General features: G+C 46.7%; 4 protein-coding genes across 4 annotated transcripts; 3 read left to right on the top strand and 1 right to left on the bottom strand.

Annotated features, from left to right (window-relative positions):
* Positions 1 to 211: 211 nt before the first annotated feature.
* On the top strand, positions 212 to 2,336 carry F5Y00DRAFT_267099 (putative hexose carrier protein; the record flags this gene model as incomplete). The annotated part of the gene is made up of 9 exons (XM_048012030.1): positions 212 to 316; positions 381 to 757; positions 831 to 888; positions 944 to 1,014; positions 1,070 to 1,400; positions 1,453 to 1,719; positions 1,900 to 1,955; positions 2,011 to 2,110; positions 2,181 to 2,336. 9 exons carry the CDS (start codon positions 212 to 214, stop codon positions 2,334 to 2,336), a joined length of 1,521 nt encoding a protein of 506 aa, XP_047859848.1.
* Positions 2,337 to 3,241: 905 nt separating this feature from the next.
* Positions 3,242 to 5,310, top strand: F5Y00DRAFT_274765 (carbohydrate-binding module family 35 protein; the record flags this gene model as incomplete). The annotated part of the gene is made up of 9 exons (XM_048013415.1): positions 3,242 to 3,607; positions 3,670 to 3,758; positions 3,814 to 4,168; positions 4,279 to 4,433; positions 4,489 to 4,598; positions 4,654 to 4,741; positions 4,800 to 4,914; positions 4,968 to 4,997; positions 5,054 to 5,310. Exons 1-9 carry the CDS (start codon positions 3,343 to 3,345, stop codon positions 5,308 to 5,310), a joined length of 1,464 nt encoding a protein of 487 aa, XP_047859847.1. The 5' UTR covers positions 3,242 to 3,342.
* A 344-nt stretch (positions 5,311 to 5,654) lies between these two features.
* Positions 5,655 to 8,092, bottom strand: F5Y00DRAFT_267097 (MFS general substrate transporter; the record flags this gene model as incomplete). Its single annotated transcript, XM_048012029.1, has 5 exons — positions 5,655 to 6,438; positions 6,833 to 7,126; positions 7,187 to 7,306; positions 7,360 to 7,655; positions 7,745 to 8,092. 5 exons carry the CDS (start codon positions 8,090 to 8,092, stop codon positions 5,655 to 5,657), a joined length of 1,842 nt encoding a protein of 613 aa, XP_047859846.1.
* A 2,686-nt stretch (positions 8,093 to 10,778) lies between these two features.
* Positions 10,779 to 13,407, top strand: F5Y00DRAFT_249960 (uncharacterized protein). Its single transcript, XM_048009666.1, has one exon. It carries the CDS (start codon positions 10,946 to 10,948, stop codon positions 13,151 to 13,153), a length of 2,208 nt encoding a protein of 735 aa, XP_047859845.1. The 5' UTR covers positions 10,779 to 10,945; the 3' UTR covers positions 13,154 to 13,407.
* The last annotated feature ends 3,651 nt before the right edge of the window (positions 13,408 to 17,058 follow it).

Raw genomic sequence — 17,058 nt, 5'->3', positions numbered from 1 at the left:
TCTCCTTATTGCTCATAAGCGGCGAGCTTACTTGGCATACTGTGCTTACCCGCGAATGAATTGTAACCTCAGGTGGATAGATCGCATATAATGTTTATATAACATCTTACTGTGATCTTTATCTCTCTTTCCCTTAGGATACTCAATTCGGTAGCCATATCTTCTTCTTCCAGCGACTTTATCGGTAGGAAAAGGCCGGGTTGACATCACGATGTTCAAGCGAACGCGAACTGGAACATGGCTAGGAGCTTTCGTGCCAGAGTCATCAGCATGCCTCTCCTCCTTGTTAATATTTTGTTCAATAACACAGTCAACCGTAAGTATCATACCCGGTGTTGAGGCTAATTTACTAATCATTGCGGATATTCCCTCACGAATAGACCAATGGATATGACGGCTCCATGCTTAACGGATTGAATATTTTGCCCTCGTATACGGATTACTTCCAACTAACACCTGCTACAACGGGTCTGAATACGGCTTCTGTATTCATCGGCGGCATTCTCGGCACGCTCATCTCCGGTATCATGACCGATAGACTCGGCCGGCGTCCAGCCATGTTTTGGGCGTCCGTCATTACTCTGATCGGTACGGTTATTCAGGCGGCAGCCCAGAATATCGCCATGTTCGTCATCGCTCGGATTATTCTGGGTTTTGGAGGTTCTCTTTCGGGCGTGTCTTCCGGCGTATTCCTATCCGAGACCTTTCCTAGCCGCTTACGTGCCTGGGGGCTCGGAATGATGAACAATTTCTTTTAGTAAGAGCCCAATTGACAGAAGTCATAACAATAATAGTGCAGCTCCGGAACTAACTAAGATTTTTTTTAACAGCGTAGGAGCACTAATAGCATCCGGAGTTACTCTAGGGACTGGGCAATGGCAATCAACAGTAAGAGTATTGGTCTAAGTCATGAATTGAACTGCCCGGCTAATAATATGTTGAGTGGGCATGGCGGCTACCATCCTTAATACAGGGTGTTTTTTCGCTTTTTTGCATCATCATATTACCTTTCGTGTAAGCTTCTCCCTCTAACGAAACCTCATTCTACCTACCCTAACTAATCGAATAGCCCCGAATCGCCTAGATGGCTTTGCCACCAAGGCTATTTTGAGGACGCGCGGATTTCTGTAGCGCAAACAAATACCAATGGTGATATGCTAGATCCCGTCGCTATCGCAGTGTATAAGGAGATTCTCGACACCCTCGAGTGGGAGAAGAAAGAAGGCCGATCAATGAGTCCAAAGGAGATTATCAAAACCCCTGTCACGAGAAAACGATTACTCATCGGAATGTCTGCTGCCCCCTTCTCATGTGTCGCTGGCAACATTATCGCCTCGTACTATTTAGGTGCCGAGCTTCAGACCGCCGGAATTACCGACTCAACGGACCAGTTGAAGGCTGTGAGACTATACTTATATCTACCGAGTATGAAAACTCGCTTACATCAGACAGAATGTCGTATTAAATGTCTGGTGCCTTCTGTGTGCCTTGGTCGGTACGCACATGGTGTCTCAATGGGGCCGAAAGCCCACGGCCCTCGTTTCGGAAACACTCCTCGTTATATGCCTCTTCGTAATCGGAGGGCTTTCTAAGATGTATGCCCACAACCCCGCAGACGCTTCTCAAAGTCTCGTATATGGAAATGTTGCGGTGATGTTCCTATTCCAGGGATTTTACTCCGTGGCTTGGACACCATTGCTTTACCTTTATCCTCCAGAGGTCTTTTCGGGTACGTAATTGTGATCTTGACACCACTCATCCGTTATATTTTATAAGATAAGCGCTGATACATCTATAGTTCGTTAATACATCTTCTCGTGTCTTCTTCCTCTTTATATTAGGCGGAATTTAAAGAGAATTTCCAGAGGTCACACTCAATTTGCTAATAATATACGATAGTACTCCATTAGGTCCAATGGTCTGGCTGCCTCGACGCTCTCTTTGAACGCACTTGCGTAAGTCTCTAGCTCTCAACTAAAATGTGCACTTGAATACTAATAATATTATTAGATGTGTGTTCGTATTCATCATGCCCATCGGCCTAGATAATATCGGATGGAAGATGTACATGATTAACGGTTCTTGGGATATTGTTATCGCTATACTTATCGTGAGTACTTGATTACCTCTACAGCATTTCAGTAATTTATGTCGCTAACATCTCCCTTCACTGTGTTAAGGCGGTATTCTGGGTCGAAACGAAGGGCAAGACACTAGAAGAAATAGACACCTTGTTTGAGGGCGAAAAGCATTCTTCCGTCCCTGGCGTGGAGATGATTCGGACTGGAAAAGCTAGGCTCGACGCTGACACGATGGAGCTGTCGAATCCGAATTAGTGATTGATTTGCTCGCCGAACTTGTCAGTCGTTTTACCCTTCGAAAGGATTAGGGTTAATAGAGAGTAGAACCCTTTTACTTTATTGGTTTAGAGAATAAGTAATCAAGCGAGCGAATTAACAATTAACTATATGCTAAGTTGTCGTGTATCTAGTTGGAGTGGTTCATGCGAAGCTCACCCACGCAGGTTCCTATACATAAGTAGTCATCGATCGCTACATCACTGTCACACATATGCTCATACGCTCATATAGTGGTGTAACGGTTCCAAAGTCACATTCTAGAGGTCTAGAGCTCCCAGATTTTACTTATAATATATTTTTGCTACCTTTCAAATGCTCTAGGTACATTCTACTCCGTAGTGAGCGCCCAAACGCCTAACGGTAGTCATTACCGCTCGTTAGCCTAAATAGCTGTATCTACCCCGATATTACTAGCCACTCTTTTGCTAATCAGTTACAGTATATGTATCGTAGTATTCAGTACGCTAATTTGAAATAGTTAAGAGTGCTCCAAGCTATTTCAGGCTATTTTACTCAATATAGTAAAAGACGTTTTAACTATTAACCTCTATAATCAAATAAGATGGGAGAGAGCCCCAATAGATCAAGAATTGGATAACTAAGTATGCGGAAAAAGAAGAGAAAAGAGATTGAACTGCTATTGTTAACCTCCTAGGCCAAGAGCATATACCAAGTGCTCTTCCAAGCCTTGGAATTTGGAGAAATATTGACTTTTCTTTATTAAATGACATGGGGGCGGCGGATTTCACTACCCCAAACAAGTCATTCTCCTCATTACCCCAGTCGATGAGATGATTATAACGGGGGTTAATATAGCGATGCGGAGAAATGCAATCGGTGTTGCGGGGTTAATTAACACGAAGGTCTCTCTTGGCAGAAGACCTATAAACTACTTATAAGCCTTGGGTGGTTGAGATGGCGCGCATGGAGATTATCAGACCGGTATTGCACATACGCTCGGATTTGCAGTCCACGGTGAAAGATGTTTGGCCTAGATATGCGCCTCTCTAGCAGGTTATTGCTCCTCAGTGCAGTTGCAGCACAGGCAAAGTATATTGTGCCCGGAGCGAGATGGCGAGATACGGAAAATAACCTGGTCAATGCCCATGCGGGCAACGTCGTCTTGGAGAATGGCACATTCTGGCTCTTTGGAGAGTACAAGGTCGAGGGACAGGAAGAGGGTGGTGGTGTTTCGGTTTACAGCTCTGAAGATTTAGCTACTTGGACTTCTCATGGTCTGGCTTTAGGTAAGTCGCATTTAATCTCAGGAATATTTTCATAAAAGGGGGGTTTCTAATTAAAACAATAGAACCTATCTCCTGGCACCCCTTTATCTCGCCTAAGAACATTATCCAGCGGCCCAAGGTTGTGTATAGTGAGTCGACAAGCCAGTATCACGTAGGTTACCCTTAACACATTAGACATACTCGTCAGTACTAATATAATATGTTAGATGTGGTGGCACGCCGACAATGCTACGTACGGGCGTCTACTACAAGGACTCGCAGTTTCAGATACAATCGGCGGACCCTATACATTCGTCAGTGCCCAAGCTCCTTTGGGTAATTGGTCTCAGGACTTTGGGATGTTTACCGACTACAAAGACGGCAAAACGTACGCCCTCTACTCGAACGGTGACAGTTCAGAGGGCCGAGACGTGTATCTAGCTTCGTACAATAAGGAAATCACGACGCTTGAAGAGGTGGTTCACCGCTTCGATAAGTTCGATCTTGAGGCTCCTTCTATCGTACAGACCGAGCATTCTTATTATGCCTTATTAAGTCACAAAACGGGATACAGACCCAACAGTGAGTAAATCGCTCAGCCTATCCTAATATCATGCCATACCCCCTACGTATCGCGTGATTAGTATTAGAGGCCTATTTATAATACCAGGGTGTACTAATTGCGTCTTTAGACGTCGTTGCCTTTCGAGCAGACAGCTTGAGTGGCCCCTGGTCCCAGCCCTGGATTGTCGCGCCGCTTAACACGCGTACTTTCAACTCACAGTCCGGCTTTACGTTGAGAATAGTAGGAACCGAGAAGACGACATATTTATACTTGGGCGACCAGGTGAGTCGCTTCTCTATAAGGAGTATTCCGAGAAAGTAAAACTAACGGGTTGTAGTGGGATTCTAACTCGCTTTGGGAATCTCGATATATATGGCTACCTATTAACATCGACGATGACAAGAAGACCCTTCAGCTGGAATGGCACGATGTTTACGATCTAGATGTGTACGTGCTAGTCGGTCTCGCTCCTACGCAGATGAATCCTAACGTATGATTTCAGAAAAACTGGAAACTGGCAGCCAGTGGATGGGACCACATATTCTGCCAAAGATGCAACAACAAGTGGAAACGCTTTCAAGCAAGAAGCTGTAAGTTTATAATATTCAGGGGGTGTTGCAGTTTGATTGATGTTCGTGTGTATTGTAGAACTTCGCCACCGACGGAGTTATCTTGACAGGGATCGAAGGCAACGACAGCACAGTCACCTTTCAGGGTATAGAGGGAACAGGAAAGCCTCAATGGGTTTCGTTCTACTACCAGAGTTAGTATCCCATGTCAACATCAAGTTACGGTCATATTCTAACAGAGACAAAGACACCGACGACATGGGCTTCGGAGATCAACGTAAGTTTATGACTTTATCGCCACGGCCATTCAACTACTAATAAACTTCTTAACAGCCGGCGGCTCGCCAGATCGAATTGGTGGCTCATGGCAGCTCCGCCGCATTTCTAGCGTTGTTGTGAACGGAAAGACGGAGAACGTCGAGACACTGTACCAGAGGGATACACACAAGGGAATCATCCTGTCGACGCCGCTCCAGCTGACTCTGGAGGAGGGTTCGAATAACACTATCACGGTGGGCGGTTTGTACAACGGGTTTCAATACAAGGGTGCCGATCTTGATAAGATCGTCGTTTATCCCCCAGAGAGTTAGAATCCTGGCCTTGAAGGTATGCTGGATATCCCAGGCGCCGGGCAAGTCTATTTGTTATTATATTAAAACTAATAGTGTTAGATCTAACTATCACTCGTAGATATACCTAAGTATGATATATGCCTACACTCGTAGTAAAGAATTACAGCCTTTTAGGACACCTGGAAGTCGTCTACTCTATATTCCCATCCCAATTCCGTAAAAGGTTCTCAACGCGTAAGTTTCTTAATTCGTCTCCGTAGTCGCCATATAACTCATATTACGCGTTCCAGATATATATATGTTGAAGGTATGTTATGTAATCATAGGATTATGTGTTGCCGCACAGGAGGCTCGTATACCAACTAGGCCGACGTAACCGTAGCGGCTGGCCTGATAGCGCCCTTCTCCAGGTCTTCCGGAGTTTCACCAGCCTCTTTCATTAGAGCTGGCGCGTCACTATTCTCATCAGCTTCAAGTCTCTCTCCATGTTTCTTTGCCCTTGCGAGCCGTCGTTCGTTCTTCTCCTGGTCCTCACGCATCTGTCGGATAATGGTACTCTTGGAGCGGATCTTTTCGCCGTATCGATAAAAGATGATGGGGATAGGAATCATGGCCGCTTCTAATAGACCTAGGAGCGTACCAGCCCACTGCGGAGTAAGCTTTGCATACATGGAGGGTCCAGCGAGAGGCAGGGTACCACCAAATATACTACGAGTTACGGCATTACCTGCTAATGCAGATGCGGCGTAGATACCATACGCGCCAGCTAGGTAGTTAGAGCCATAGATAAAGCTTAGCGTGTTGCCTGCACCAAATGGAATACCAAAGGCGATAGGAATAGCCCAATGAATGGTCGTAGGTAGACATGTCCAACTGAAGACGAGCTGGCCGATGGGAACAAGTATCGCACCAATAATCATAACACGCGCAGTCGCTTCAGGAGGTGCACGCCCAGTAGCGGGATCCTTGGGATGAGAGTTGATAATTTTGCGCCATAAAGGTTCGGCGACAATCGCGAACGTACAACCGATACCAATCCCAATAAATGCAAGACCAGAAGTGCCTGGACCCCAGCCACGGTGTTGGGAGAATACGATAGGATAAGCGACGAAGCAGAGGTAGAGAATTCCGTAGATTAAAGAGATCCTACAATAAAAGGTTAGCAGGACAGAGATAACGTCCCCCCTAGATGATTTTCCATCTTCTTATAAAGGGATATATGCAACATCCTCCGTGTATCTTGGAAGAAAGGATTCTACTTGAAGTTGTTGGTTGTTGTAGGTGTAAAAGTTGTACTTCGTAGACCTAAGTTTCGGTACGTACCAAGATCCCCACAGATTTAGCTCGCGCTTGCGTTAAGGCCAGTGCCACGAGGTCACGTGGCAAGCCAAAAATAGCTTTTTATATGGGGATTTCAGTTACACGGCATAAATAGGAGCCATAAATAGGGCTGGAGTTCGAGGTAACAAGTTCGAAGTAACAAACACTTAAACTAAACTCCTTGATACGCGCGATCTCAAGATAGGTAAGATATACATACCAGACATTGAAAAACCATAGGATTGGTTCTTTGATAAAAAATTCGAAGGGTCTTAACAGACAAATCTTTACAAGTGCCGCCTTGGACAGCTTCTGGTCGTACCGACACCACCATCTTTCGTCGTCGGTCTCCTTACGCATTTTGGCTGCTCTCTTTTGGAGAATTATAGGAGCATATGTCTCCTTGGTGAAGAGCATGAGGAAAATGCCGACCCCGGCAAGTATAAGAACGAGCCAGTTGTCCCATCTCCATCCTAGGTATTGGAAAACGTAGCCGCCGATCACAGGGCCCAGCCTACGTCAAAGTTAGCTTTCTCTTCCCCTCCTGGAAAAGTAATAAGATAAGGTTTCATACACCGGTCCGTTTAATGGGGCGGTTGAATATAACGACATGAATAAGGCGCGAGTTTCTTCTGTCGAGATGTCCACAACAGTTCCTGGACTGTTAGCTATCATCGCGCTCCCGAACATCGCCCTAGCGTTTAGGTCAGTACTTTCCTCAGGGAAATCCAGGGATTGGCCACTTACGCGAAGAATCGGACCACGAGAATCTCGGCTAGCGAGGTTGCCAGACAGGTTGGAATTACCATGGCCGCGAAACAGATCAAGCAAACGATATACACCGGCCTACGTCCATAGAGCTCACTTGCAGGTGCTACGAGCAGACTACCTGTCGCAAGACCGAACATATAAGTGGTAACGCCGAGGGTCACTATGGTGGTGGAAGAATCAAACTCTTCTACCAAACCAGGGGTTGATGCCGTGTAACTAGTGCTGTAAAGCACGATTACCCATGACGAAAAACTAATAGCGAAGATAACAAACTGCAATAACGAGTTAGCAGTCACTTCTTTTAGTAAATAGATTTAGGATAGGGTGGAAGGGGAAAGCCATCGAAATAGGTATTACATACCGACCGGTACCATAAAGGCCAGTATCGAGGGTTTTCCGGATCGTTCTCCTCAAATGCAACTTCATAATCTGGGAGCCGCGACGCCGAGGTGCCGACGCTAGTCGCCGTACGTACACGAGCGACCTCTTCGAAGACTTGTATTCCAGGTGAGATTGCTAACTCCAACGGCGACAATGGATCCGTATCGTCGGAGGCATTCGATGCGCGGCTCGAGCGGCTTAGACGCCTATGCCGGCTTTGCTTCTCCTCAATTGAGTCCTCGCGCGATTCCATCTTATGCTTTTCTATACGCTCAGGTTCTCTCTTGTCCTCGCCAAGCCCGTTTTCTGTATCTTCACGACCTGCCATCACTGATGTAGCAAGCGGGTGGCCGCGCGGAAGAAAAGCAGCTAGGAGCGGTCTGCAGTAATCTTTACGCCAACTTCCTGCGGAAACCAACCGGGGTAAAGTCGGTCAAGACTCCTAAGACTAGCAATTGAGGACGGGACAATCTATAGAGTAATAGCCCAAGGGCTTAAACATATGAATTTTAAACTTGTCAATGGCAAGATATGGGTGAAAAGAAAAAAAGAATTATTTACAGTTAGGATGAATTGGGAACAACCAGGAGGTAGTATCTGGGTACAAAGTCCTACCACCGGCCTATTTTCGTAATTTTGCCTAGGTATACTACGCCGAACTGATTAATAAACCCCTCAGGAATAAAGAAGCTCAATGTACAAGGCTGTAAAGTTGGCTACCTGGGTAGCTACCCCTGCCAGAGCGCACCGCTGTGTGATGTTCTGCATGCGCATGGGAGGCGGAAAGGCAAGATATCATCTTTATCACCTTGTGCGCTCCTAGCTTCCCATAGGTCTATATTTCGTGGCAACCTTGTCAGTACATGCATGAGTGGCCCGTCAGATTGGGCAGCGTATGTTGATATGCACGTTAGGGGCAAAGTCCCTTGCTTTTAGAGGATCACATCATCTTTCCGTTCCCGACGAACATCGGTAGAAGAAGCCGAAGTCGTAGCCGATGCTGAATGTCGAAATATCTCCCCTATCTTCCTACATGTTAGCACTTACATCTCCAGTATAATCCATAAGTTAATTGTAGCATTATTCCGCTTCTTAGAGAAGTCCCAATCGCTTCTATCATAAATAAATAAAAAAGAAAGAAAACTGTAATTGTTAGTTATTAATTTAAAGAACCCAACCTGTTAACATCCGGGTATCATTGCGGATTGATATACGCTAATGCTTTATTAGGAAGGTCGGAAGGAGATTTTCTGGACCTTTTGAGGCTCCCAACGAAAACTCATTGACCTCAAAGCTTGCCGTTGTTTTTACCCTTTAACGAAACTGGTTTTGTTTTCCAAGCATTAGAATTCTTAAAATTCGAAAGTATGAGAATACTTGTTTACTTGTCTTTTACTTGCAACCACCTAGAAGATCGAGTTGAATACCCCGCCTAACATAAAGAATGTACGGCAATATTTTGGCGTATCTCCACTAATAGAATATTTGCCGAGGTAAAATGTATAATAAGTGGGCTTTTGGGATCGACCCTGATGGTCATGGGTCAAATTGTAAAGCCTCGATTTGAACTTCTTTATCTCTTATGCTTTCAGGTGCGAGCGTGCCACAACACATACTTGAAATGGTATATTTTGGGTGCTTTGAAAGTATTGATTTGTTGATATAAGCGGAGTATATGCTGTAGCACGCTTGCACTTGAGGACATAGATATGCCATCTGCCTCATATAGTAATTTACTAATAAAATCTTTCATAACTTACACACCCAATCCAAGTAACATCAATAGACGAACGTTTATGCACTATATAACAAGTCCGTCGCTAACCGGGATGAATATCAACCAGCCGAATCGCTGAGATTTCTAGCTGATACAGTCATTCGTCTTCAAAATGATGCCAACGATAACGGAAGCCTTTCAGGTCAACTCCCGACGCAAGTACGAAGTAGAGCCGCTTCCGAAACATACATACATATCCATTGTATTAGAGAAACTTGCATAAGAAACGCGCGTTGAATCGATGAGTGGCTGTAAAACAACTGTAAATCAAGGAGTAATAGCGGTATGTATATTCCGTAGTGCTAAGTGGCTTCTAATACACCTGTCACCGATCCTTGGCAGAAGCAATGAATACCAGTATTGCAAATAACTCGATAAGAAAAAAAGGTTGTCAATCTAGACTATAGAGAATTGAAGGATGAGCGAGCCCGGCGTTATCTCACCGCTTCTAAATGAGATGCCGCTTCAAGGTGGCTGGTCCGGGGCCTTTCCGTGTCAAGCCGGACTAACAATGCATCATTCACGTGGCAGTTAGGGGAGCCGCCGATGATACTTCACCTTTAGCTACCGGGAGTGTGCCGGCCGACATTTTTCGGCAATGGACCATTGATAGTGAAGTTTTACCGGGTATTGTCAACGTCTATACAGTGTAGGTATGCATCTCATCTGACTGTGGTTTAGGCTCTACATCAAGATAAATTAGTTGATGACTCACTCAAGTTTGTGCCCAAGCTCATCTCATATGTAGTTCTCATTAGTGTAAACTTCCCATAGGTAATCCGTACACTGTGATGATTTAGTTTTCCAATGCTACTTACCTAGCACCTACTTGGTAAAAGACCTTATGCCCGTTGTATTAGGAGCAACCTTAAGCAGCATCATACTCTCATATTTTGATGCTCATATTTTGATATCGGAATTGCCTAGAGAGTCAATCCTTTGAGACCTGCACGCCTACCTAAAAAATGTGGTTGTGTCTGCCTGGGCATTTAATGAAAAGGATAGCTGTACATACATATACATAAGGTACACATGTATTGCAGCCTAAGAGTCGTTCCAGAAATGTGCCTGTAGGACAAGAATGATTGGATGTCAAGCCGTGGGGCATTGGGGACCTACGTCACGCCAGACCATAATAGGAAACGTCTAAACAATTGACAAGTGTCGAGTCTCCACGGGAACCAAATAAGTAAATGGTATTGGTTGCTGTTTACTTTGTACAACCACCGTGACGCGACCTTTATCAGGGCACGTATTGCTGTAAAAAATAAAAATATCCCATTGGGCTTGCTCATATTCCCACTGCATTAAGAAAAAATAATATTGTATGTAAGCTTACATTTGCATCTTTTTCCTCTCTTCTTACAGATCTCATCGTGATTTTGTAACTACAAAAACTACAAAATGGGGGAAGATCAAGACCTTCCCATTGCTTTACGGCGTACGCCTCGGGTCAGCGCCGGGGCGGCAGGATTATCGGGTGCATCGCGGTTATCAGCAACCAATACCGCTTCAGAAGTAAATGCAAGAACCCCTAAGCGACGGAGCAAGAAGAGGGTCCGTTTTTCCGACCCTGGCCCGAATATCGAGCACGATGATGCATCGTCAACAACTGGACTTACACCGATGGTTCGGCGAGCGTCCCTTGGTGTCGTTCCTTCACCTAAACGTAGACGTCGTTCCACACCAACCCCTCGGTCGCATCCCGACGGAGTAGATGAGTTACCTGGGAATAATGGCAGCAATGAAATACGTTTCTTCTCATTGCGTCAAGTCCTCGACGACCGCGTCAAGCGACGCATTCGTCGCAACGGGCTAAGTGAAGAAATGAATATCATCAGCCAAGAGAAGCGGCAACGCGTTCAGAAGCAAAGGGTCGAGCTGCAACGCCTTCAGGACCAGTTAGCGGAGAAGGACCAGGAAATCGACAGACTGCAAAATTCTACAATAGTCCAGGACACCGATCGCATCTTGGAATTAGAGCAAGAAATTCAGTCACTTAGGAATGAACTAAGTAGCAGGACCTCGTCGAATGCCGACCAAACACGGAACTACGACTGGACACTGGCCGCTCGCGATCCGTTTTCAGACAGCTACATGGACGATGACGAGGCCTTTGGAGATGCTACGATGGCGGACTTGATATGTAGCACCCCGTCGAAGACTCGCGCATCAGCATCGTTCCCTACGCCACCCTGCACGAGCCCGACAGTCCCTGCTACTCCTTGTTCTTTGCGCAGAAGAACGCCCGTAACGCCACAATCTCATATCGGGATACAAGCAGCACTCCCCGATCCCGAAAAGGAGGCCTTAGAAGCTGAGCTGGGGTCTTTACATCGTGAATTAACTAAGTTGACCGAGGTCCTTGAGAGCCACGAGGCTCTCAAAGCACGTATTGCGGATAAGCTCAACACGGCCAACCCTCCTGCGGAGTCATCGAAGGATATAGAGGCGCATCTAGATACCGTGTTGCAGTCCCTTTCTGACCGGACGGCAGCACTCCTAGATCTCAACTCCTCTCTCGCTTCCCTAGGGTTTTCTGGCAATGACGCGGGCGAGATCGTGACATCGCTGACCGGGGCATTCCGCTCAGCACGTTTGGAACTCGAGTACCTCACGCCGGGGGAGATCACCCTTCCCCTATCCTCGCGTGGAGCTGAAGTCCTAGACATGGTACTCGTTCGATTACGTGACCTCGCGCGCCAAGTCCGTGAGGACGAGGATGCTATCGACGAATACCATGAGCTGGAGTTGTCGTTGCGACAGCAACTCAATGCGCGCGTTGATGCGATGGATAGTATGCGCGAGCGTAGCCGGTCCGAGCTCGCTAGCAAAGACGAGCGTATCGCAGATCTAGAGACCGGCTTGGAGCGTCTGAAGGGCGCTGCTGACGACTACCGCCGCGACGTGGGGGAACTGGAGAGCTTGGTGCAGAGCATGGAAGAGGAGAGGAAGGTCACCGAGAAGCGGCTCACGGCCGAGGTCGCAGGCGCACAGGCCGAGCTAGTTGATAGCAAAGCCACCGTCGCCAAGCTAGAGGCTAAACTCGCGTCGGTGCGTGAGCAAGCTGAGAACTTCCGTCTGCAGCTCGCTGAGTTGCAAAGACGCAAGGCAGCTGAAGTTAAGGCCCTCAACAAGTACCACGGGATAGCTCTGGCGACACGGGACGCACAAGTGACGGATCTACGACGCGCTGTCGACGAAGTAAATAACAGCCTACATGAGGCGCACACCACAATCAAGGAGCTGCGCGTAGAGAACTTGGGGTTGAACCAGTGTCTGGATGAGGAGAGGAACCGTGCCATGCACGCTGTTGACACAATGAAGGCTGAGCTTGAGCGCGTGCTCAGGATGAGCTCGGAGTTCTTAGCTACGCCGTCAAGGTCAAGCACCAGTAGTTCAATAAGAAGCTGGCGCTCCTCGACCAAGTCTACTGCCGAAAGGGCAGCTGGAGACGACGATACGACGACTCCTGACGGTAGTCCCCTGAGGTCAGGGGCTTACCTCGCAGGTGGACTAGTGAAGTCGATCAGGGGGGCTAGGAGGCGGAAGCATGATAGTGGGTTGGGTCTCCTGGACGAGGATGAAGATGGCCGCGTAGAATCGGTCTAACTGTTACTTTAGACGATGCTTAAACGCCGTTCACTAACTCGCAATTTCTTTTTGTATGTTATTTATTACTATTTACTGGTGTTTAATCCATGATAGGGGAGTTATCTCCTGTCGTTACTGGTATACAGGGCTAAAGTGCAATACTGGAGTTAATGTCGGGGAGATGGTTAGCAATGTGGCTGTGAACATAAGGGAGTATATCTGACTACCTAACACATATTCAAAATCTAATTTTACTATGTATCCTTTGAAAACCGCATTTTTGAAGTTATCGTACGATAGTCAAGAATTGACCATCTTTTTTGAAAATTTCACACAGCATCCGGCTCGTGCGTTTGATGCTGGTTCTGTCTCATTGCGAATCAGCGTGCTAAATACCATCCCCTGCCTTGGTAGATCAGTGCATACTGCATGGCGGCCTCTCCCGCATTCATCCTCTCATTGGACCTGGCAACATCCTTAGAGCCGATAAGGTAAGGGGGTGAAACTTAATCCTCTTGTCTAGCATCGGCTGGAATAACTCCCGTTTTGCTACCGACGAGACTCACAAACATACCGCTCATCAATAATACGAAGGCCGCGTGCATCGCAACGGAACTGATCGCCTCTATTCCAAGTTTCAAGAGCAATTATCATGGCTATGTTCAGGACCATGAGTGAATACGGGTTCTGATGTTATAATAGATCATATAATAATATTGATCTCCGACGTTGTCAGCGTCGGTTGAAGCAGCCTGGGTGTGCGCGTAGTAGGGGCCGTAACCGCGGGAAATGCCGTCAGCCAGGTCTATGTATGTATGCATCTGTATCGGTACAGACATCGAAGTACAGTCGACACTTGAAGACATCTACAACAGATGGATGCTATAAGCTTGGAGCCTCAATATCCGTTTACGAACCAGAAGCCAATAACCATACGAGAAACTAAATGTCAGCCATGAATAACAGCGTTAGCAAAGGCGAGATATCTCGTGTTGCGGTGCTGGACGCGGCTGACAAGGCTGGGAATAGCATCAAGTGTGCAGATCTCTAGATATAATACTATATAATAAGGCCCCTTACAGGAACAACAGGAATCAATATTTAGAGCCCTGCAAATTTACAGTTACATCGTACGATAACGCGCACTTGGAGCCAACACCCGGACGCGCGCAAGGGCAAAGCTGTCAGAAGACCCTTTCTGCCATTTCTAGGATTTGTCAAGGATGCCAAAGCAAAAAAAGGGCTTCTAACGCTTCCAGAAGGAAACCAGGAAACGCGAAAAGATTGATAGACCCCAATAATGGAGACGTCCAAGGACCCTAGATACCGTTGCGGCAAACATGCCCGACCCTTTGCGGCTCAAATGGTAATGATCGGCGGAACGGCTGTTATGGTCGGTGTGGCAGTGCTATTACGTGACCCGGCGCTCGACGGGATGATGCAACAGCGCATGAGAAGGGTCTCCCCGTGCCCTGGGCACGCAGGAACAGCTCTTCTAATACAACGGGATGACGACGGAGAGACCCAAGGTACGGTTGAACACGAGGTATCATGCATTGGCGAGTCGCCGCGCGGAGAATCCCGCGATATTGGAATTTGGAAAAGGCTGCTTCGTCGCGTTGAGGGGGCGGCGGGACAGCATAGTTTGTTGGTATGGTATGTAGTTGTATTGTATGTATGTATATGAAGCGCAATTATTGGAAAGCTTTGTTGTCAAAGCTTCCGGGCGGTGCTAGAACCATGCTCATAGTACCAGAGCTTCGGTCCCAGAGCCGGATGGTTTGCAGCGGGAACGACTGCTGTAGGATCAGGGGAAATTGATAACTTGGGTATACATCTCCGCGTTCATTAAATCCCTCCGGACTTAGGTATTGGGGATCTACGGATCCTTGCAGGGAGCGTGAAAATCATAGTTGAACTGTGGCTTAAAAGACTATGGAGAAGATGCGGAATGGCATCATGTCAAGTGCAGCTTATTTTTACTCGGAGAGAATATTGATATGCCACTTTTCTCTGGCTAAAGCCGGGGAGTGCTTACTCGCCATTGAAGATATTCAAACTTGTGGGCTATAGGTAACCCCATATGCAGCCCCCAGGACTCAGGTATAGGTAGGGGTTCAGCGAAAGGACCCCGCGGGAGAGTGTTTGCTATACCATGCACATGGAATGCAACGTAAAATGCCGTCGAGGGACTAAGTCCGGCCCCGTCTCCATTTGGGGCTTGAAAGGACTGCACATGGATAAAATTAGTTGGAATTTCCGTCCGGGGCGTGCTCCGGTGTAACCCCCGACCAAATCTCGGCCGAGTTGACTGGGTATACTTATACATAGTCCTGGTCTTATAGTCTTAGTATTATAGTCTTATATATCGAACGTTAACAATCTGCCGTAACTAACACCATACGCTAGATATGGTAATGCGTCCGTGTTCCGAAAAGGCATGTTGAAAGGTTCCTCTGAGATTACGTTCCCTTGGGTGCGGGTTGAAGCCATTGTTAGTCTTGGGTATAACTAACTAAAGAAAGTTATGAGTTAAGACAAGGTGTTCGCACGGGAAACTTATTTGGTAAACCTTGCCTTATACTTATCGACACGAGGTAGATCTGTAGATCCTATCAAATTTCCGATGAATATACTCTTAATATAGAAGCGTACGAGATTAGTTTAAGCAACGTATTTATTAGTAAGTTGTTAATAGGCCGTCTAAAGCCGGGAATATGTGAGGACGCTACAAGTACCTCTTCCAAGCCAATTATAATAGAACAACCATCAAAAATACATCATCATATCGTCAGTATGTAGCATAGAAACTTTTGCTAGCCAACCGCGACGAGCGGCGCCAAGACCGTGAGCGTTAGTGGACGGAAGCTACATCATTTCAGTACGATCGCCCCAGTAATGCGACCCTGGACCCAGTACCAACTAGCTAGCATCCCGCAACGAACTCAGGACATAGATAGCTGCGGGAAAAGGTTGCAACGCAAAGCTTGGCATGCAAGACAGACCATGGAAGCCGGCTGGCACGTAAGATAGCAGCGAATGGTGTTAAGCAAGACGCGCAAAAGCAGCTGGCAAGGTGGTTAAGGAAAATTATGGGATGATAAGTCAACTCGAACCCGGTCAGGCGGTCAAGTAGGTAACGTTGTGACAGACCAGAGACTACCGGCATGGGAACGCGGCCGGGCACAGGAGATAGGTAGGTGTCGGGCTTAAGGTACATAACAACTTGTCTGCAAACTTGTCTGCAGTAGACATGCTTAGGTAGTCCCCCAAACATTCGAACAAAGCTTTCAAAGAAGTCTTACTACTAAATATGACATGCAGTCATGTCCAGATGCTCTTATATAAGTCGTTGCATTGGTCGAGTATGCCGAGTCATAAGCCACGATATCCATCAGATGATATCGGAATTATCTGATGGGCCAGTCGGGATGTTTCTCTGACGCAATAAACGTAGCCTTGCTGCATAGAAATCATCAGATATTGCTGCAGTTCCAACTACCAGGCCTTTGCCGCCTGCTATTGGGGAAGCGCTTGTTTCATGTAGAGTAATTTAATGCAATATGTTAATCTGGCCTATGCCACGTAGGCGATAACCCAATTGTTTGGCATTGTAGAGGCGTAGAATTGGTCGTACAGCATGCAGACCCTCCCCCCTCGCTGAATGGTTGTAGCAGCATACCTACCTACCTATACCTACCTAGGAGGTAGTCAACAGTGGTGTTTATGCGACGAAGCGGTGAAAGCGTGATAGCCAAACGCACTATGCCGGTTCCGAGCAGGCATAGATAGCATCGGACGGGTAAGCTTTGATGTTTGATGATGATGATAAAGCACGGTTAGCTATGTGAAACAGCGGGGAGTTGCATTGTCTTCGATTTTTAAGATGGGGGATATAGAATCATGGCTGTTAAGAATTTCGC

Source organism: Daldinia vernicosa (genome assembly GCF_022497035.1).
Source record: "Daldinia vernicosa strain CBS 139.73 unplaced genomic scaffold F5Y00scaffold_94, whole genome shotgun sequence".
Taxonomy (NCBI): Eukaryota; Fungi; Ascomycota; class Sordariomycetes; order Xylariales; family Hypoxylaceae; genus Daldinia; species Daldinia vernicosa.
The sequence above is the reverse complement of the archived record's forward strand: the minus strand, read 5'-3'. Positions and strand labels throughout refer to the sequence as shown.